General features: G+C 36.8%; 2 protein-coding genes across 5 annotated transcripts in view; one reads left to right on the forward strand and one right to left on the reverse strand.

Moving 5' to 3' along the window:
- Positions 1–2,843: 2,843 nt before the first annotated feature.
- On the reverse strand, positions 2,844–20,480 carry LOC107077398 (EF-hand calcium-binding domain-containing protein 6-like). Of its 4 annotated transcripts, XR_011189455.1 has the most exons (19): positions 20,081–20,480; positions 19,142–19,236; positions 18,363–18,463; positions 18,081–18,158; positions 17,487–17,660; positions 14,341–14,469; positions 13,650–13,801; positions 12,124–12,269; positions 11,400–11,596; positions 8,740–8,847; positions 8,275–8,340; positions 7,990–8,100; positions 7,041–7,149; positions 6,823–6,947; positions 5,986–6,229; positions 5,721–5,890; positions 5,223–5,385; positions 4,310–4,398; positions 4,009–4,098 (listed from the first exon to the last, which is right to left on the reverse strand). XR_011189455.1 is itself a non-coding variant. In XM_015347558.2 (18 exons), the coding sequence occupies exons 1-18, from the start codon at positions 20,385–20,387 to the stop codon at positions 3,832–3,834; spliced, it is 2,742 nt and encodes a 913-aa protein (XP_015203044.2). In that variant the 5' UTR covers positions 20,388–20,479; the 3' UTR covers positions 2,844–3,831. The 4 variants fall into 4 exon arrangements, 3 of the variants coding, with proteins under 3 accessions (XP_015203044.2, XP_069045304.1, XP_069045305.1); XM_015347558.2 differs by lacking the exon at positions 4,310–4,398 and having other exon boundaries at positions 2,844–4,098; positions 20,081–20,479; XM_069189203.1 differs by lacking the exons at positions 4,310–4,398; positions 14,341–14,469 and having other exon boundaries at positions 2,844–4,098; positions 20,081–20,478.
- Positions 20,481–21,179: 699 nt separating this feature from the next.
- Positions 21,180–22,630, forward strand: part of gpam (glycerol-3-phosphate acyltransferase, mitochondrial) — a 31,716-nt gene continuing 30,265 nt past the window's right edge. The window contains exon 1 of the mRNA XM_006630843.3: positions 21,180–21,338. The gene's annotated coding sequence lies outside the window, so the exon portion shown is untranslated. The remainder of the gene's footprint in view (positions 21,339–22,630) is intronic.

Raw genomic sequence — 22,630 nt, forward strand, 5'->3', positions numbered from 1 at the left:
GTGCATTAGTCTGCTTTTAAAACAGGCACAATGAAATAAATACATCACCAGGTCAAACACTGGAGTTGCCATACAGTATATGCAGTGACAAAGATTTCCTTTCATATCTTTAGAAAAGACAAGATATGTTAACTACAAATCAAAACCAGAACCGACTGTATATTCTACATGAAAGCATTCTGCTTTTCATTCTTTAATTAAAAATAGTTGAAGTTAGTGAATCCTTTTTGTTCAAAGCGAGTTTCTGAGAGGTAATTCCTTCCACAGTATGTCAAACCGACATTTAACAGAGTATTGTGCTGAAATGGTTACTGATATGGCTTTAGGAAAACATAGATACTGTACTGTATGTATCATCAAACTGAAGAACAACTAACACTGAACACATACAGTATAGATACTGTATATGTAAGTTTAATCTGTGAAAACAACTCATAGCATCTGACATGAAGATAAGCATAATAATACTTTTTTGTGAAGCCTTTTTTGTTACTGTATTGTATGTGAAATACATGAACTCCTTGAAGCAGGCTGTGTTATTGAACTCAACCAACCTAGGCTAAATCTATCATGTATTACACAATTAGCTGTACAGGTAGATGATGTTTGACAATGCCACCAATATGATACACTGTAGAAGGAAAGGGGCCAATTTAAAAGAGTGGAAACTAGATCATGAATGTATAGTCACCTCCATCTTCACTGTAAGGCAAAAAGAGAGAGCACCCATCAAGGCACAGGTTATCGAAATGGAGTGTCAAATACGTACAGCTCCATTTTCACAGTGGTCAACAATCTGATACAGGCGACAGACAAAGGGCTTTCAAATGTTCTGTCATCTTATGGAAATTGTGGGATTCTGCTTTCTGAAAAATTCACAGAGGTTCAGTTTCACTTAGTGGACTCCCTATAAAATACTTAAAGATGCATGTTGTCTCAATAAAGGTACTGTTTTCCAAAACCCTTCCACATGTGAAGCAGGAATTACCTATACTTGTACTTTAAAAGATGCTAAGAGCAATGAGATCAGGGGGTCATGGTCCATCCATTTTTATTGTTATTGCAAATAATCTTTCATTAGAATTAAGGCATGCTTTGTGTTTTAAACTAATTTAACTAATTAAATCCTCATATAAATCAGTTCCGTTAATTTATTTTGTATAATTTTAAACAACAAATATTTTTTTTTAATGAAAGCTATAAGCAATTTGTTTTGAGATTCATATTATACTCTTTTTCACTGTAGTGTGTGAATAAGTACAGTATATATTATTTACATAATTTCAAAAATGAGCTGTGATTTGAAGTAATTTTTAATAAAAATAAATACAGCTGTTATTTAAAAAATGCAGCCTACTCTATCCCTGCTACTTCTAAAGGGTCTGTTTTACTCACTTAATCTGTTAATCTAGGAAATCCCTGTTGTAAAGCCATGCTAATGATAAAAGCTATTGATTTTGAAAACCCTCTTAAAACAAGGGAAGTCAATGTAATCAGAAAAAAAAAACACATTTCCATTGCAAATATGTTTAACATAACTATAAACTGTGCCAAAAGAGTGTGAAAGCAAATTGATGGTGGATACTGGGTGAGAAAAAGGCTGATGTCAATTGAAATTATCCCTTCTAATATCTAAATATTTCAAATGATCCTTTTACTTCAGTTTACCATCTCAGTAACAAACAGTACAAAAACATTCACTGTCTTTGCGGAGACATTGATCCCCATGGCTGTGGATGCTGCCATCTGCATTAACATAAAAACTCAGTGGAATGCATTTAGAGCAAAGTCCATTTAATACTTACACCGATAGAAATCAGTATACTGGCCCTGCCAGCAGGTAGATAACATTTCTGTCTGCTTTTTCACTAGATAATGGGGAGTGCTCAGTGTCAGAAAAACCACCAGATTCTGTTGTTACGTAAGGTAATTAAAAAAGCTAATGAGCTTCCTTGGGAAGATCGCAATCCCTAAAGAGTAAATTATCTTGATTATTATGATTGAGGAAGCAACATTTAAATCTCTTTTAAAACTGGACAGTTATATAATCCTGCTGCAGTATGTGCTTGAAATCCACCCAATTATTGCATTTATTTTCAGCTCGTGATTCTCAATTTGTCTTAATTCTTTTGATTTTACCAGAATATAAACACTTTTCTTTCTAAACACTCATTGCTATCTTTTTCACTGTTTTGCCCAAGTTAAAAGTTCTCTCTCCATTTATTTTATGGCTTTAGAAACAATACCACTAATTATAATAGTAAATCTGTATATGTACTGTATGTATTCTATTCCTTTTTATGCATCACAAGACATGTTTAACACTTTCTCGCCTCTGGAGAAAGAGTCAATTTCCACCTGGTATGATGTCCCCTCAAACATTTTGTAATATCTCTGGAAGTTTATACAGTAGAAGACTGGTTTATGGCCATGCCATGCTTTACCTTCACTGACTATGCACAAACAATCACAAACACAAACACAAACAAATCTTAAGGGATACACAGTAGATGGATGCATCCCAGGAGAATGGGTATTATACTACAGAATATTAATTTAGGAATAGGAAATGAGAATAGAAGGAAGAATTGGAATAACATTAGTAATTACCAGAGAATAGGAAATAACTCTTTACTTTAATTGTTGTGGGTATCCAGAGACAGGCTTCCCAGCAAACTTCCCAGCAGCTGAGGCCTAAAGACCTTTAAGAAACACCTGGACAAAATCTTAGATTTACTAAGCTACAAAACTACTAAATGACCAAGATTGGCTAAATCATATACTGTACAGGCTAATCAAAATGAAAAAAAATGAAAGAGCAAGTTGAAAAAAATCCAGTCATATTTATAGTCAACTGATACTTTATTGTTTTACTAACATTTTGGTTTACAAATGAGAGAGAATTTAATTTGTGATGAACTTTTCATCATCGCTATTTCCATGACTAAGGAGTTTGAATCTGGTGGTGGCGAGGGAATCATGCTGCACAACCTGATGCTTTCTTGTCAAGACATTATCAAATGGTATAATGCTGTTGCATAGAAGTACAACCAGTTTATGGAACGAGTGTTATGCTTCTGATATAGACAAAAAAAAAAAGTTATTCATCATTTATCCAGCGTGGAAATTTTGCAGACGAACAATGCAGTTTGTGTTGAATAAGCATGATTTAACTTGAGCAGGGAAGAGTGGAGTCCCTGTGAGAGAAGCTTGCCCTTTACTGTCAGGTAATGGGAGATTGATCACCTTTCACAACATGTGCAGCCGAGGCAGGTAAAGATTTCAGCTTCCTTAGATAATCAGTAACCTGTAGGGAACAGGCAGCTTTCATCTGCCTGTGATACAGACTCAATAATAAGCATTTAACTATTGCTTATAACTATTGCAACTATTATTAATTACTATTAATTATTATTAAAAAAACAAATGAATGGAAAATATGTAACTGAAATTGAAATCATTATGTTGTACATTAGTATCACCGCAAATTCATTGTTTTAACAAGGATTCAAAATATTACTGTTACAAATGCACATTATTTAAAAGGGGCTATACATAATCAAATATACACAAAGACATAGCATAGTGCATAGTTTTTCAATATAGGAGAAAAACACGGATAGAATAGAATATCTTTAAATTTCAATTTTTAAATTTCACTTTTAATAGAATATTAAAATTATTCCATACATTTTTTTAATTTGATTGTATAAATCAGTAACATTTTACTTTTTATGACTTTAGTGATGCATACATACAGGACTAAAAGCACTGTTACACCCAGTTCTGAAACATTAAAAGATTAATTCAAGTGTACACAGCACTAACGGCTTAGGATATGGAATGTATTTTTCTCCTCTGGTTTGTTTCGTGAGGTGCACCATTATTCTTTGTAGCATAGTCAATGAACTTTGCGTAGTTAATTTTCCCAGTAATATTTTTATCAAAAACAGACATGAGACGATAAAATTCCTCTTCATCAAGGACAGTGTTGCAAAACTTCAGGACAGATCGAAATTCCGACAGTGAAAGATATCCTGAGCTGTTCCAGTCCAGCTTCTTACAAGCTTGTTGAAGGGACTTCCAGTCTCCACCCAGCTTTAACACACAAACAGGTTCGTTTAACACTCAATGAATTTACTATTAATGTTGTTTTCATGGATGTCATGATCAGCCCCCACACATAATATAAAATCCTACATCATTTTTAAAATCCTACATCATTTTCTGGCATAAAGCTTTAAGGATTCTTACAGATATCCTGAAGTGATTCCTGTGAACAGTAATAATAATATTTGCTTACACTTACTGTATATAGCGCTTTTCTGGATTCTCCACTCAAAGCACTTTACAGGTAATGGGGACTCCCCTCTACCACCACCAATGTGCAGCATCCACCTGAATGATGCAAGGGCAGCCATAGTGCACCAGAACACTCACCACACATCAGCTATCAGTGGGGAGGAGAACAGAGTGATGAAGCCAATTCATAGACGGGGATTATTAGGAGGCCATGCTTGGTAAGGGCCAATGGGAAATTTGGCCAGGACACCGGGGTTACACCCCTACTCTTTTTCGAGAAGCGCCCAGGGATTTTTAATGACCACAGAGAGTCAGGACCTCAGTTTTACGTCTCATCCGAAGGACAGCGCCTGTTTACAGTATAGTGTCCCCGTCACTATACTGGGGCATTAGGACCCACATGGACCTCCGGGTGAGCACCCCCTACTGGACCCACTAACACCTCTTCAAGCAGCAACCTTAGTTTTTCCCAGGAGGTCTCGCATCCAGGTGCTGACCAGGCTTACACCTGCTTAGCTTCAGTGGGTTGCTAGTTGTGAGTTGCAGAGTGATATGGCTGCTGGCTACAGTGACTGGCTGTACCTTCCTTGTGTGTCATCTGATATAATTCTATAGGATTATTGCTAGAATCCATAAGAATTTTGGAACCACAAACACAAAAATGCTTACCTTTAGCAGGGAAATACTAATTGATTCAGAGACCAGGTGGTGGACATAAACACCTCATAAAATAAACACGTCTGAAGCCATTTTCAACATATGTTCAACATATGTCCAACATGGATAAGCAATAACCATCAGGTGTCACTTAATGCACTTTTGAAAATTGTTCTTAAATGTGAAACTCATAAACAAAAGCTGTATGTAATCTCTTTTCCTAAGCAGTAAGAAAGGAACAAAGTTGGTTCCAAGAAAAATACCTTTTGACGCAGTTGTTGGGTGATGCCACTCAGGCCCTTCAGGGTGATCTCGTTGTACATGGCGGGATTTCCTTCGGACCTTTGTGTTAAAGCTTTGGATTGATCAGTTCTCAATGTCCTTTTTTGTTCTTCAAATGGGTGTAAGAAATCTGCATATGAAATTCTGAAGTAAAGAAAGGCAGACAAACAACAATTAATCTCAAATGTCGCTTTTGGATTCTGTAATTTTATAATAATACACAGCAAAGAGAGGGGATATTTTTAGTTTGAATGCTAAAGTACAGGTAAAAGTACAAATTATTGAAGAGATTTAAGAAAAAGTGAAATTGACAAGAAAGTTAGAGAAAAAAATGTTTTGTTTGCTGTCTTAAGCCTCAACATCCTGTAGAAAATGACATTCCAGTCAAAGCTGTAAATCGTTCTGCAATATATCATGTTGTACTGTGAATTGTTTGATTATTATTGCTGCAATGCATTTAAACAAAGGAATAAAGGAACCTGTTGTCCCCACAGCTGAATTTCCTTGCAATCGCCTCATGTTGTGAGTCTGTTAACTCCGGACAGAAGTCTGTCAGCACGTCCTGAAACTCCTCTTTAGTCACAGCTCCAGAGGCCACTGGGTCAAGTTCTTGAAACTGCTTCTGAAGGTCATCGAGCTGGATCTGAACCTGCAATAAGAGTGTGTGAAGTCAAAACACCAGAAATCACAGATTGTTTTTACATATAGTGTTTATGGGATGTATTGGAATGAACGGTACTGTACCTTTGCACAAAGGTGGCTCATTGTTATTTCAGTATCTGAGTTGAGTTTTCGGGATCTTAACAGGAAGTCACTGTCCCCTTTAACTGGGGGGGCTCTTTTGGAACTCGGATAGCATGCAGAGGACAGAGAAAAAACAAAGTGGCGGACAAAGTGGTGGAAATCAAGGGTGCCATCTTGATTCATGATTAAAGTCTCCCAGAGCTTCCTGACCTCTTCTCTGGAGATGTGGGGTTGTATGTTAAAACTGAACAAAAATAAAGCTTTCAAATTAAGAAATAATTTCAAAAAGGTGGCGATGACTATAACTTGCATTGCATACTGTAATAGGAGTCCAATTTTTTTGGACTTTCACAACTTTTTTCTTTTCTTGTGGACATTTTTCCAGTGTGACTTTTGAGTAAAAAGGCATTTATTAAACGACATTTAAAATGCAGTATGTATTTTACAGAAAACAGTGTATTCTAGCATAAAAAGGACTTATAACTAAGAAGTCATGGATTCATATCCCAGGTGAGCCACTGCTGTTACTCTCATGAGCTCATGAGAGTTCTCTAGAACAATGGCATATCATATGAATGGGTAACTTGCTGGAATGGGATGGGTTTTTCTCAGTTGATTTCTGTAGCTAAACAAAGGTTTATTTTATATACAGTACATACAGTACAGAACAAAAGAAAGATTTAATCTTTTATCCAAACTCAGAACATAAACAAACATAAAACAAAGTGGCACTTCAATATATAAAAATAAACAGCTAAGAAGTTAACTATAGTGAGAAGTAATACTCTAATTGCCTTTCTATTAAAACAGTTTAATATAATATACTAAACCTGATACCTTTTCAACAGCTGATACAGAGTTTCTCGAGAGAGTCTTCTGGTGTTCATTTCATCCAGGTTGTTGAAGACTCTTTCAACTTCCTCGACATTATTTTTCACAAGGTCCTTAATAATCTTTGTTAGCTGCCCCAAGAGTGCAATGTACAAAGGTTAATAAAATTTCAAATGCTACATGCAGAAGAATTATATGAGTACATTGGAGAAAGTGCATGAAACCTGGTCTGTGGTTTTCTCTCTCCAGCTTTTCCGAAGCAGATCAGTCTTCGGCTTCCTGCTGATATTGGTTACAACAGTTCTACCATCATCTAAGAAAATCTCCATATTTCTGTAAATTGCAAAAAGAGTAGATTTTTTTCTCTGCCATATAGCACAGAGCAGTTAATATACAGTACATTGTCGTCATCAACACAGGACAGCTGTTTTGTTAACAAACTAACCCATACTGTGAATAGCAGGGAAGAAAATTTTCAAAACTTCCTCTAGCAATTTATTTGTCCCCCAGTCTGCCCTAACCGCTACCTGCTGTCTTGGTTCTGTCCATTGACAGGTGCTGTGAGAACATACAACCCCCTGCCCCCTGCTGCTGAGGGACTGTGAGACCAAAGTGCCGCTTGAAGGGCAAAGACACCTTGAAGAACAGTACTGTTGTCATGTGATTGACCTAATGCTTTATAACCACCTATTCTCATGAGATCACTCCAGAATGAATACTTATTTCAGTAAATACAGCCAATGTCTCACAGCTTTATACAGTATGATTCTGTGGTTATATAAGAAAATAACAGCACGCTTGAGCATGATTGCCTGATATATAACATCCTGACTTTTTGGACTTTAGAGGTGGAACTAGGGGAGGTGAAGGGATACATACTGTACTAGTGAATACTGGGAAGGAAGGAAAAGGGCAGGCACGGTGAATGAATGGGACTTCCCAACCAGACTTTATTGTCTAAATTACATTTCAAAGGAGGTCATGTCATATTAAAAAATAACATTTCAATCCTCAGGGCCGATGAAAATGTGCCAGAAGATTTGTAATACATGTTTTTCCACAGCCCCTTCAAAACATCTGCTTTGCCGTATTCCTACTGTAAATGTGATTGTTGTTTTTATTTAAAACTCTTTCTTGTTTCACAGTCTTCTGTTCAACAACCCGTATTCTTACCTTGTACCAAATTTACTCAGAAATTCTGAATATCTTATGTTTCCATGCTTGTCAAGAGGAACTTTCTCCAGCAGGTATTCAAATTCTTCATCTGTCATTTTCATTGAAAATCTGCTTGGACAAGGGAAGGTTATAGTAATAGTAATAGTAATAGTAATTATCTCTAGTTCCTTTCATGTCAACTGGATAATATAATTTTTCCATGCCTATAGTAATTATAAAACAGATATTTACTCATTATATAAAAACAAAATTAATAAAAATATATATTACATATTGTAGTACCTTGTCTCAATGGCTGCTCTAAACTGCTGCTGACTCACAGTATCCAGCTTTTCTGTGTCCATTTTTCTAAAGAAAACAGATGATTTAGTGAGACCAAGAAGGATCAGTCTGAAATCTCATACAACTGCTACGGTATGTTGTGATGTCAAGCTGCCAGCTATGACTTACATTAACAAATGTTCTCTACAGATATTGTTGCTCTCAACCATCTCTCCCTTCAGTTAATAGTAAAAAATAGCTTTAAAGATTGTCATATGGTTGGTGGTTAAGCTTTACACTTTTTTAAAAAACAAATATAAAATGTTATCAAAATTATTAATCGGAAAATGTAATCTGTTACACCTCATCATGATAAAACAATAATGATTCAACTTACAAAATGTGCATTAGATAATTTAATGTGGTAACCTTAGTTATACACATGTACATGCCTGTGAAGTACAGTATTCTATAACAAAGACTTACTGAAATTCACTTAGCAGAGAAACAAAATCTGTCTGTAGAATGTTTAAGAGCTTTGCCTCCAAAGCAGAGAGTGTGGAATGATCACCGAGACTCCTTGCTTGGTTAAACCTGCATCAAATACAAAGTTTAACACCAATCACAATTGTAGTTGTGGTGCTGCACTGTACTGCATGAGTATGCATTTTGTTTAATGTATTGTATATTCTGTGCCTCTGTTGAAGTTTTGCAAAAAGAATTTTTGTGTGGGATCATGTGACTGAACTGAATATTTTATTCAAAGCAGTACAAAGGTCATTGCTTAGAATTACCACAGGGCAAAACATGTTTAGATTTTATTTGCTTTTATCTGTTCACACTGTGACAACTATTCAAATTGCTACTTATAATAGCAAATGTCTTTTAGTGTTGTACAATGCAGAACACATGTCTTAGAAACATAACAAGACATACTGTACTGCAACAATAGTTAATTGAATACTTATTGGAAAATATAATCCACTCTTATTTGTATATTATTGGTCCAACTACAATTGAAGCCATCAAAACCATGAGTCTTACTTTTACAGGTGATAGATGTTTCCAATTACTGTATGTGCATAAATGGTATGCCAATTTCTGTTTACAGTTTCTGTGATTGTAAATTCAGTGTTGTAACAGGAGCTTTAAATAATTCCAGGCACTAAAAACAGTGCATACAATTGTTTCAGTGAGGCATTTAAGAGGCACAGCCTCTTAAATTCTTTCTTATGCAAGCATGATATACCTGTACATTAAAATGAATGTCTATCATGTCATAATTTAATGTAGAAAAAAACAGGGCAATGTACTGTTTCTAAAATAAAAAAAAATAAACTGGGAACACAGTTAACTCAGTTAGTCTTGCATTTAAAGGGTAGAACAACTATTGTTTGAAATACACACTGGAATAGGACACAGGAAGATTATCTTGTCTATTGTGCTTACACTATATGCAGTTCTGTAAAAAAGCAAGCAGCAATCACATTTTTCACCATAGTGAACAATGGAAAACACAATTGTTTGGTAGAGAAACAACGCTGAATCTCAAGCTTACAGACAGGATGTTCCTTCAGCTTTGCTCTGGCGCTGAAGGGAGAATTGTGGACATTCACCATCGCTTAATAAATCAACCCTACTGCCAGCTCAACTGACAGTATCCTGATATGGGCAGACATATCTTTTTCAACTCCTAGTATATCTTACAGGTTTCCAATGAACTTAGAGTACAGTATGTGTCCATTAACATATAATGAAAGATAACTCTCACTCCATCACTGCATTTAAACCACTGACCAGATGTTAACCAAGACCAAACAATCTAAAATGTGTTTTTTTTTTAAATAATAATTATTTAAAATTCCACATGTATGAAACGTACAGTTCAGTTAAATCTGTAGAATTATCTTCTGGAGCTGTGCCATTATTAAAACAGTAGATGGCAGTAGTATCACATAATTGCAGTATTCACCTTGGTTTATATGGATTGTTGCTCTCCAAATATTGTTAATCAATTTCAACATGCAAGTTAATGAAAATATTTAATTAGTATCTATTTATTTTAAAGAGTAAACTTTGAATTGTAGAACCTAACTGAAATCAAAGACTTGCACAATGCTGTGCTGTACTGCACACATTCTTTAAAAAAAGAGTATGTCAGTTTGAAAAAAAAAAGCATATACTGTACAGTGTATTCACTAGATGATCATTAAAATGTTCACTACAGGCAAATTACTTTGTTGATATTCAAACTTCTCTTAATCCCAGAGTGTTAGTTGGTGGAGCTCCAGAGAATTTCTCCTGATTCCATTTACAACAGATAAATGCATAAGAATCAGGATTTCAAGATTTAAAATGGTTCCCAGTCAGAATTACTGTATGTGCTAATTTATCGGTTTAGGTCCTGTTTATGCCATGGCAAAGTAACAACCTATTCCAGATTCTAATCTGATCATAGATGACCATAGATTCTATTCTTTTATTTTTATCTGGCTGCAAGCATCATGATTGAGTTCAATTACTTATGCCCTGAATTGATCAAAACAATCACTCTTTGTCATGACCACCAGCCAGCAGAGATCAACACGTAAGCGAGCTAATCAGCACCAGCAGCGGATTACTATTAACAAGCGTCGCCGCACGAGTTAACACACCTGCAATTGCTCTACTGTGCGGCACGCCGGGTTATTTATACCATTCTTACCTGATTCCCGTTGCTCGGTATTGAGTTCACTACTTGTTGCTCTGCCTAGCGTTCTTACCCCCTTTTGGCTGCCTGGAATTCTGCCTACACCTTTTGCCTTCGGACTTCAGATCTCGTCTCGCCCCTTGGATTGTTTGCTATCTTTGCCTGTTTTGGATTTGACCCTGCAGCCCTCTTTTCGACCACGATTCTGTCTCACATTTTGGATTGTTCGCACCAGGTGCCTTTACCGGATCTCGACCTACCTTTGCCTTCGGACTACGACTCAGCTCCTGGATTTGCTCAGTACGCTTACTTACCTCCCTGCGACTCCTGCATCTGCATCGGATCCTTTTCACCTCTACAGAGCAGCGTTACACTCTTCCTATGTAATTTAAATAATCTTTTACGTTTTGTAGGGCTCTAGCACCTGAGAATGAGATTTGTGAAGCCTGGGCCTCACCTGTGACTGGGATGCACAAGGACCCTGTGCATCATTCCTTTCTCGCTTCTATCCTGGTAGCGCAGCAGAAAGGCTCTGTAGTCAACATCAGGGGACATATCATCCAGCCCACAGCGTGCAAGGAAGAGACTGAGCTGCTCCTTTTTCAGTGGGAGTTGGAACCTTCTCAAAACCTGTAAAAAGTCTTCTCTGGACACCTGCTCAAACAAATGTGTAAATGCGGTAGATATTTGAGAGTATTCTTGATTCATGCCTTCCCAGTATTTAAAGGAGGAATTAGCATTGATGAAAAATTCAAAGATCATCAATGAAACCTTAGTCAAATCAGAATCAGATGGATACAAGGAGAATACTTGGCCTGTTCTTATACTGTAGGTACAGTATAAAGGTGATATACAGTAGGCAGATAAGGAAATGTGAAGACAATTAATCACATTATTGTTATGTAAGAGAGAAAGATACAGTATACAGTAGACAGTTTTTCATCTGACGTTTCTGGATCAAAAGTGCCACATTAAACAGAAGTGCATTACAGACACACACTAGTGGTTTTAAAACCTGGAGATGCAACAAGCTGAAATCCTATAAGTCGAACAAGAAACCAGTCTTTTCACAGATTTGAAAGACAAAAGCAATGGAAACACAATGACAGAAAGGACTAAAAATCTTCAGATCATGAGGCTACTTCTGTAAAAGGTGAACTAGGAGGCAAGAGCAGTCTTACTTTGCCTGAGGTCTTCAGATCAAAGCGCTGAAACTCCACCATCATGTCCTTGAATCCCTCAGTGAGTTTTTCCTTAAGCCACTTCTCCACATTCAGTGAAAGATTCCTCTCCTGCAGGGACTTTGAAGATCTTTTTTCTGAAGCCTCTGCATTATAAAATTTTAAATCTGAAGAGCTTTGATGCTCTTGATTTTAAACCCAATGTTTCACATTCTGCTGTTGTCCATACTTTTGCTCTCTGTTTCTTTGGTGTAAAGCCCTTACATCACTGATAAGAACTTGGCTCAAAGATATTTTATGCTTTTCTTCATAAACCATAAGAATAGACTTACATCTTCTACAGCTAAGTTTATAATACAAAATAGATGTACCTACAGCTTCTACATGTACAGTATATAATAATAACATACACAGTATATATACAGTACATGTATATAATGTATTTAATAATCAAAAGTGATGATACAAATGTGTCCAAGACATTTACTTTATGGCATGATATATCCATTATACACTTATGTAAGCTATATGTACTCAACATCAAATTCAAGTACATTTGGGTTACTCTATAGCACATAAACCAGGTATAAGTCAGTGTTATCAAATCATTAAAGGAAGAGTGAAATTAATATTTTTTCAACTGCAATCTCATTTAGTTTTTATTAGAATCATGTAAAATTTAAAATGGGGAAGAATTGCAGAAGAACACACTACAGGAAACCCAGGGTTCAGATTTGTCTGTGTGCTGACTGTTAATCTAGAAGGGTTGAATTATCAAACAAAGAAGCTTCACTGTTATGTGAGCTCCAGACTTCATGGTGTGTGGGTAACAGGTAAACCAAGCTCCTGAATTGCACGGCGTTGCAGCTGTCAGCACATGTGTTGCCGATTTGCACTATGAAGCATTTAGACGCTTACAATTCTGAGACCATCACATTCTTGTCTGTTTGGCATGTTGAAGTAAGCTCTCTGAGATCAGAACTTCAGTTTTGACAATAGATTCCACATGCAGGAACGGGCCAGAAAGTAACCCAAATGAAGGATATTCATGCCCCTGTAATATGGTAGCAGAAGTACTGCACTGTATGTGGATATACTGTACAAGGGGAATGTGCTGAAAGAACCCCCCTACTGTGGAGCCTCTCTGGTGGTCCATTAGATAAGTTACACATTTACTTTAGCCTTACCCTAATATTTCACATTTTGAGTGTGAAATTTGCCACAAGCAAACTAAGGAAAGTAATCTTGAGAACAAACCTTTCAGATTGTGCCTCTCTCCAAGCAGCCCATAAATAATATCTATACTAAGGCCAACTCTGGTCTGAGCGCACCATTCACTAAAATAAATTCAGTGCAGTAACTGTAATTGACAATACACAAGTAAACTGTGTTAATATTTAATGCACATTTTCTTCTGCTGTTAAAGATAAAAAAACCCTGATGTGGCATTAGATATCCACTAAATGCTTACTCTTAATTGATTGCTTCTATGTGCCTGTGGGATTCCAGAGTAATGAATTTCTTACTTGGCTTGCCCTGGGGCAGAGGTGTGGTGGATACTCTGTTAAGGACTGCCAGAAGACTTTGCCTTCGTTCCTCGGCAGGGCTTGGAGCTTCAAACCCTAATATCCTCATCAGGTTCTCGACATTAACAGCAAGCTTTCCTTCTCTGTCATACCTTGATGGAGCAGTATTTGTGTAGTTAGGAGAAAATGCTGAGCAATAAAGATGGTGTGAAGAATAGTTGAATCTAGTTTTCTTATAAAGTGATGAAACTTTAAACCCCACACCGTAGATACATATTTCATTAGTTCAGTCTGATGAAGCTACAGTGTGAAGTATCATTTTTGTGGTCTAAGTAATTATCACATCAATACAATGATTCATTATATTCTGACATAAATGGGTAAGATGCTATTGCCAGTGAATATACACCCACTTTTCCCGCTACAATTTAGTGTAAGATTTAAGAGAAAGAAAACAATACTGCCTTGTGGATTTCTGACTTCGGTTTCTAACAGCATATTTCTCACACTTTGATTTTCCATTTATTTTGGGAAGCACTTATTATTTATTCCATTTATTTTGGGAAGCATTGTAGGTAAACAATCAAATGCATATTTATTTTGTTAAAGCTGGCCTTTCCAAGCCAGTTCAGTGAAAGATTGAAAGAAGAAATTGCATCAGAAATGTAGTCATTTGAAGTCACGTTGCTACCTTTTCCAGAGTCTCTCAAACTCCTTATTGTTTGTTACTATTCCCAGCTGACACAGAACTCTCCTCATGTCTGATGGGTGCAATAGAGCCTCCTCCTTCTGATCAAATAGACTGCGAATTTCTAAGGGCCTGAGGTGAGAGAGTAACAGATTGCTATCATTGACTCTCAGAGGCTATTTTGTCCAGTGAGTTCAATGCTGGAACTGCAGTGCAATCACCGTTTGATATCCTACAGTACAAATTATTAAAGACTGTTTAATAAGATCATAACAATAAAGGACTAGATCTATGCAATAGTTATATAATATGAAGATAAATTAAATTCATATGCTATATAAAAAGTGAGAAAATAGTAATGCATTGGTGATTGGCAGTTTTAAAAATAAAATGGTAATGCTCTTCCTGTTGCGTAAGGAATATACTGTAAAGTAATTTAGGATAATTTAGAAGCATGTTTTTAGGATGATTTAAAAGCTAGCATAGATAATGGTTATGAGTCGTCCCCCCCCCCCCTAGACTGCAGGATCCATTGCTAATATTCATCATTATTCGGAATTCAGTATCAGTAGCTTGTCAGTGAAGAGATCTCAGTTTTTGTACAGTTGCAGAGATTGTTTTTATGGACGAAGCTTTAGGCTAAAGCACTGGTATTTAATTAACAATATTCAAGCAACAAACAAAAAATGGTAGTTTCAATAACTTTTTTGCACAAAGACATAACATTTTGCAATGTTTTTGAACCCTATAAGACCAAAGAACAGGTCAAACTGTTATATTAACTCAGTTAAAAACAGCGTGACTTTCCCCTTAAGCAACACACATTTGGTTGTAAAAGCTTTTTGGTACAGTACATTGGCTAAACTTCTGTTTCGAAACACAGTGTGCTCTTAACTGTTTGTTCAAATGTTTGCATGGCACAAAAAGGGACACCAGCAAAATGGGTTCTGAGGCTTTGTACCCTAACTAAATGCCATTGCTCTAGTCTTGGCCAATCTGGACAGATTAGTTATTCAAGCTGAGAAGTGGGCTGATAAACAGGCAACTCACAGTACATTGAGTAAGTGACCTGGCTCTTATTCAAAGAGGTTATCAGAATGTTTAATGTTCATTAGACTTTACTCCCACTATGCATTAATATAAATTAGACTGTAGTCTTGATTTGGCACTGATCGTGTAATGGAGTGCATATTTCCCCAAGTTATGTGAAGTCCAAGATTTCCCGTTTTATTAGATTGCTTTAATTTGTAATGTATTTATTTTCACTTTGGCATTTATCAAACACATTTTTAGTTAATGTGCACAGTAAGCACAAATATATGTATTAGAGTATTTTGTTATTCAGTTAAGCACATGTTGGTTGCACAGGTAAGCAGGCTTGTAAGTACTGTAGGCAGGTATAAATACTGTATATTAAGAACAGAGGCATAACTGTATAACTGAACATAAGGCATATAAAGATGTTGTTAAGGGATTAGTACCAGAACATGTCTAAGTGCTTTGGCCAAACTTTTTTCTAGCCAATAAAGCCAATCCAACTTCCACAAAAATGAACCATCAAAAGATGCTGTGAGACAAAGTGCTCCATAGAGACTCTAGAGTGAGTTGTACATGAACAAATTGCTGCTGGTGTCACTTATCATAGGAGCTCAGTTTCACATCTCACCCCAAGGCTGAAACACTTACTCAGCAAACCTTTGAAGCTAAGCTAAGTTGTGAGCTAGGTGCTGTACCTCCTAACAAACAAATCATGAATTTGTTTTCCTTGATTAGTGACTCTCATAACCTCTTTGTTTGTAAAATCTAGTACAGCTGCTGAACTGATAACTGAGATTATAAAAGTATGCAGTCTTAAACCAAGCATATAACACTTAATGGCCAAAATGGCAGTAACCTCCATAGGCTAGCATGTTAGGTATGTCACAGCAGCAACTAGTGTACAATTAAGAACAGGATATACTGTAATATGTATTCAACAAGACTGAAAAATCTGCCCCTTCAAACAGGATTGCCTTCAGCTCAGGTTAAAGTAAAGTAGAAGATTGGAATTGACCTTCAGGCACCACTGGTTCAACCAGTTTTCAAAGGAATGAGCTCTGGGGATTGTTGCGCTCAGAGAACAGGATGAAAGTCCGTCTCACACAGGCTGCCTGCCACTATCTGCTTATTTGCCTGCTGGTCCTAAACATTTCCAATTTAATTAAATTTTAATCTGCAGTTTATGACATACTGTATTATACCCTATAAAATAACATGATACTGCTATAAAAACCGTATCCCTTTCATGCTCCTTTATGGATGGCGTGACAGTACAGTGGTCAGTGCTGCTGCCTCACAGCTCTTGGGGCAGGGGTTTTGGTTCCATGATGAGGTGCCTTTTGGATGCAGAATTCACCCTTTTTCATGTGGGTTTTGTCCTGGCAGTCTGATTTCTTCCCTCTTCTACAGACATGCTGGCTAGGTTTTATCAGCCATTTTAAATTCTCCTTCTCTGTGAATTTGAGATTTGAGAGTCTTGTGTTTCTAGGCTGCAACACCTCACCAGGACAACTATATTGATAACGGACAGAAGGATGATCAAATTTCCTTTGAAAGACAAAACATTTATCTCTCCTTTAACCCTTGCATCTACTGTTAATGATGTAAAACTGGGATAGACCAGATGATCTGTATTTAAAATAAACACACCCCTACCGGAAATATCATGATCGCACCAACCTCAAAGTGTAGGAAACTGCAGCTGCTGCTGTGTATGTAACAATGAAAGGCTGTCCAGTATTGTTGTCAAGTCAAATCAATCTTACGGGAGAGTTGAAAAGCCAAAGTAAAAGTCATTTTGTTTCATTTCAAACTCTATACCTGAAAAAACTCAACTATTCACCTTTACCTTTGAAGGTCAGTGATCAGCATTATGCTGCCTCCCTGCCTGTATCATCATTTAAAAGCCGGAGGATTTAATATGAGTATTCATATTAAAAGAAAGCACCCAATTCCAACAGATGAGTTTTGTTTGCATAGCTGGAGTTTCTCATCACCTTATATTCATTTTTATTTTTCACACCATAGAAATAGCTTAAAATATACTTTCATGCTGTGGGAAATAACTGAAATTCAGTTCTGTTTTACAAACAATGCATGCATTACAATACCTTTCTCTCAATAATTTCTTTAGGGCCAAATGAGCCTGAGTTGCAGTTTTCTTTGTATCGTCTTGTTTTCTTTTAATAGGATCCTTCCAATCTGCTTTGCTGTCATTGTCCCACTTTCCCAAACTGCGACAAAACGTTTCAACAGAGATGGTGATTTTGTCTGTCAAGTTTAATCTGAAATAAAAAGAAAAAACACATCACATACAACATGCCTAAAAACGTACTGGTGTGCACCACATGTCTGTATTTTTTTTCCTGATACTTGAGTGCCAAATTCATCCTGGTTTCTTGATGTTTAAGACCCCAAAATGCAAAAAAAAAACTTCAATTTCAATTGATTTCAAGTAATGTGTATATTAGTTGTACAATTAATGTAGTATAACAATAATTCCTCACATTCACAGTATGTAGCGCTTTTCTGGAAACTCCACTCAAAGTGCTTTACCAATGTGTAACACCCACCTGGATGCAACAGTAGACATAGTACACCAGTACGCTCACCACACATCAGCTATCAGTGGAGAGGATAACAGATTAATGAAGCCAATTCATAGATAATAAGCAGTATATTCCTTTCATTTTGCATGACCTCACCTGGATAAAAGAGAGGAAAATTCTTTTCCACTGATAAATCTTCCCAAATATTTTGTGACGATGATGAGAAGAGCATCCCTGTAATGCATAGATTGACATCCAGTAGCATTCCAAATGTAAATTCAACAATTCAAATTTCATTTTGGATAAATTAAAATGCATACAGACATAGATTTTGAATACTTTAAAAGACATAACTTCAGGTCACATTCTGCATTTAAAAACATTCACAATGTGCAAGACTAAGTACACATATAGAGATAACAATAAAAAATGAGGTACCTGGATACATTTCCTCTGCCTGTTGGATCATTGGAAAGGAACAGTCTTTTCAAAGAATAAAAGTTACCCGATTTAATCTTCTCACAAAGAAGGAGCTCAAGCTTTAGAGAAAAGCACAATAAATGAATTATCCGTTTAAAGCAAATTCAAAAGGTATTCACTTAATTAAGCAATTTGGTGGCTTTATGCTCCTTGTCAATTAAAAAACAATCATTAATCTGATAAGAAAAAGAAAAACACAAGAGCATTAGAATGATTTCAAATGAAATGTAGCATTTCAAGCCCCGATCTCGTTTTTTAAACACTGTTAAATTGCTACTCACAAAAAATCAGATCCCATACATGGAAATGGAAAAATCCTAATCAGATCAGCTGCATTGTGTTAAAAATGCTTTAGTCAAGGGTGATCTCTTACAAATGAAGGAATAAAGGATGATTATTATCATTTGGCAATGATAAAAAAAATGAAAATGAAAAAAAAAGATCTAATAACCCAAACCCTGTAGTTACAATAATATTGTCTTCCTGTTTGAGATTATTGATTGATCAGAAGACATATTCTCAGCCTGAATGACTCTACTGTACTGTCTGTTGCACTGTCTGTTGAAAGAAGGACAATTATTCACATACCTACAACTGTACACCAAATACCAGGATCATGTAAAATATGCCATGAACAGAAACCAAGCACTGAAAGGCAGGAATTAACAGAACATGCTGTTGTGCAACATGAAACAGAATGAACAATGGATTGCTTCACACCCTTGTCTTGTCCTTACCTCATCAGTCCGAAGCTGAATCTGGGTTCCAGGCCGAAAAGAGGTTTGTCTTTCATCTTCAGACATATATGCGTGATCCGGCATTTTTCTGTCGCCTAAGCATAACAGATTTTCTTCAGAATTCAAGTGCTAGCTCTCAGCACTGGGACAGGGACAGGGACACAGGGACAGCACTGAAACAAACTACTTCACATACTGTATCTGTATAGTTTGTTGTTAGTCACCCACATCTACCACAAAACCAAAATGTAAAAAGAACAGAAAAAATAATTCACAGGATAGACATCAACACTGGAAGACAGCCTGCTTAGGCTGTGTATCATGGACATAGACATGGCTGTGTATCAGTGCCTTTGACATCTGCCTTAAAATCATCACTATACTGTAGCTCTTTTGATTGAACTGACAGTACACACATGTCATTGACAGGAAGATGGGCCATCCCAGTTTATACTGATACAGCATTTCAGGTTAACCACCTATGCTGAGGGTCATGCACTGTTCATGGACTGTGCAATATCTTGATCAATGACATAAGAATGGTGTCCAAATTGCATCTAAACAACCACTCTGTTGTTGTGACCCCACTACCCCATGTGCCTTGCCTAATTGTGAAGAAGCAACATTGAGAGATAATGTCAAATTATTCTAGATGTCATACTATGACAGATAGTTAACAGTCTTTTTACACCCAATGCCCCCCAAAAGGGTCTTGTTCATCTTGTTTTTAGAAACTAAAAAATCCCTGCAACACATATTTTAAAATTCATACAAGAAGTCAGAAAAGATAAGGATCCTGCTCTCATCTGATAGGATGGTTGTCTTCTGGCGAAGCTTTCACAGGTTTTAAACTAAACTTGTGCAATTGAAAATAGTAAAAAAAACAGTTATGCTATCTACAGTATGGTGAAACAAGACTACAAAATATGAAAAACCCACCCAAGTTTATCCAATAGTCCACCTTTTTCCAGGTGTCCAGTTTGTTAAATTTATGCCTTTTCACTGTTTCTTCCAATGAGGGGTGAAACCGTCCTTCTCTGGGTGACGATTTGTCAGCTTCCCCACGACAGCTTCTCTGAGGCTGGTCCCAGGAGGCAGACTTCACATTCCTCCCAGCCCGAGTGGAGATTCCATCCACAGAGAAAGAGCTGGGGTCCCCGAGTCTTGCCAGGGGATGTGGTATGTCAGGAAGTTTGGACGGGATCCCCGCGTGGGAATTTGGTCTTTTCATGATCGCCACAGCCATCTTGCCTCTGCGTTTATGCAGAAAAAAAAACAAAGAAAGCAAGCGTGAAAGACAGAAAAATAGTTCAGTTAGATCTCTTTTTGGCTCTGACAACATCAACAACTCTTGGTTGCTAATAGTAACCAATCCTTTTCCCTTTCACCAGAAGACAAAGGCACTGCAGGGGATCAGGGAGGCTATAGAACAAGTGTACTGTATATCATGTGTATTATTGCACATGAGCGTGGTGTTTATTGTGATTGAAGTGAACTTATCATTTGCCTGTACCCATTTGACAATTTTTATGATATTATTGTTAATAATAAATCACAATTGCTAATAGAGTATTACACACTAATTGGTGCTGAGCTACTGTATATCAATTGACAAAGCTTTCTTCAGGACAAATGCATACAGATAAGAGTGACAAAGAATAGCAGGGCAATACCAACAACACAATGTCAGAATGTACAGTATAAACTATCGATATGCAAAAATCTGCATTTTAAGCCAGCTCCTACAGGCCGAGGTTTTCAAAATTAAATATACATACTGTACAAAACTTACACAGTTGGAAAACAAACCTCACGGATAGAATATAGATCTTGGGAATTAATAAACTTCGAATCAGCCACTATTGTTATTGTTTTCATTAACCGTGTCAATCATTTTTTAATACAACCTAGCGCAGAAGAGATATTGAGGTACACTGAATAAATGCTGGAACACAAGTTTAACCAGATGAACACGTAAGGTGAAACAGCGCCACTTATTTGCCTCTCACAAATCGAGGAAGTACAAGCCGCATGTGCGGACGTTAAAGAGAGCTGGGCTTTCTTCTGCAGCTGGGAGCTGCAGTGTGAGCATGTCGGTGTGTTCACTTTAAGCTTCTTCAAGGACGGAAACGACAGGAACGGGGGGCATCTTTAGTTAAACACACCAGAGATGGTACAAAGAGAGCTTGTTTATAAGGTAAGAGCTGAAACTGCCATCTACTCCGTTGGTCGCAGAGATCGGGAACTTGTATCAGTACAGTTATAGTGTCAAAACGAGTTGGTAAAATACAGTAGGGCTTAAGGGCCTTATTCTTGTCTTCAGCATGCTTCAGCTGCAGCCGGTATTCGCATCACAGTGCTGTTACTGTATACGGTAGGTTATAGTGACGAAAGGTTGTGGACTGTTGGTAAGTCGTGTCAATCTGTTTACGTGGTATTTTCATTATTATATTGTTTTGAGGATATGAACTTAAACCTACTAGGCTGAAAAATGTTAGCGTATTAAGTGGAAACTGGCGTAATGTAGTAACCTTACAGATCAGTGCAGTACCGTTGATCACCGCAAAGCGAAACGACTGGTTTACACGCAAAAGAAAAACTTCAGGATTCTGCTCAATAAACCTCGTAAAGAATCGAGGGTGTCGACAGCTGATGTTGCATGTACTGTAGTGCGGTCCAAACAACGTGGGTGATACGCTTTGAGAAGAACCACAATTTAACATAGAACGGAGTTTTATTTTTCCATCAGGCAAAGTAGTTTAAACGCATGCTCAAGTTCATTATGAAGTTTCAGCGGCTTGAAATAGACGCTGTTATACAAAAACGTGTTAAAGACATTGACAGCTGAGCAACTTCAAGTTTTTCCGTATATTTTTATTTTGTTAGTTTTCCACAGCTGGATACCGTGTTCCTAGGCTCTTAAATAGTTAAAACTACTATTCTGGGGAAAGTAACTTTCACAAATTTAGCCATGTATTCTTGCAGTTGTACGTTAAATATAAATGAAGATCTGCCAAGTCTAAATTTAAATTAGTAATCTACCAGGTGTGAAAATAGAAGGGGATATTTACTCCGTGCTGGCAGGATAAAACAAAGTTTTATGTTGAGCGTTTTTAGAGGTATCTTGACATTACAGGAAACTGATATATCATACAGTACAGCTACGCCTGCCGACGAACAGTACCTGGGATGAGGGTGTATTAATCATGACAAAGTTACAGTTTTTGTTAGCGTCTGGTAATGGGGGAACTGCTTGTCCATCTGTCTTTGCTTCTGGATGTATCATTACCCCCCCTTAAATTTAAAGATCTTGTCAGATAGATTATACTTGGTTTGTTAAGCTATATTTACATGTCAGTAAACATTTAACTTCTTCTTATTGTTATTATTATTGTTAATAATAATTCACTCAAGACCCTTCCAATTATTATATTTTACTTTTAATAGTTTTTTTTCTGAAAACAATCCTACAAGCCTTGTGCAAGATAT

This window comes from Lepisosteus oculatus, chromosome 4 (genome assembly GCF_040954835.1).
Source record: "Lepisosteus oculatus isolate fLepOcu1 chromosome 4, fLepOcu1.hap2, whole genome shotgun sequence".
NCBI classification, from domain to species: Eukaryota; Metazoa; Chordata; class Actinopteri; order Semionotiformes; family Lepisosteidae; genus Lepisosteus; species Lepisosteus oculatus.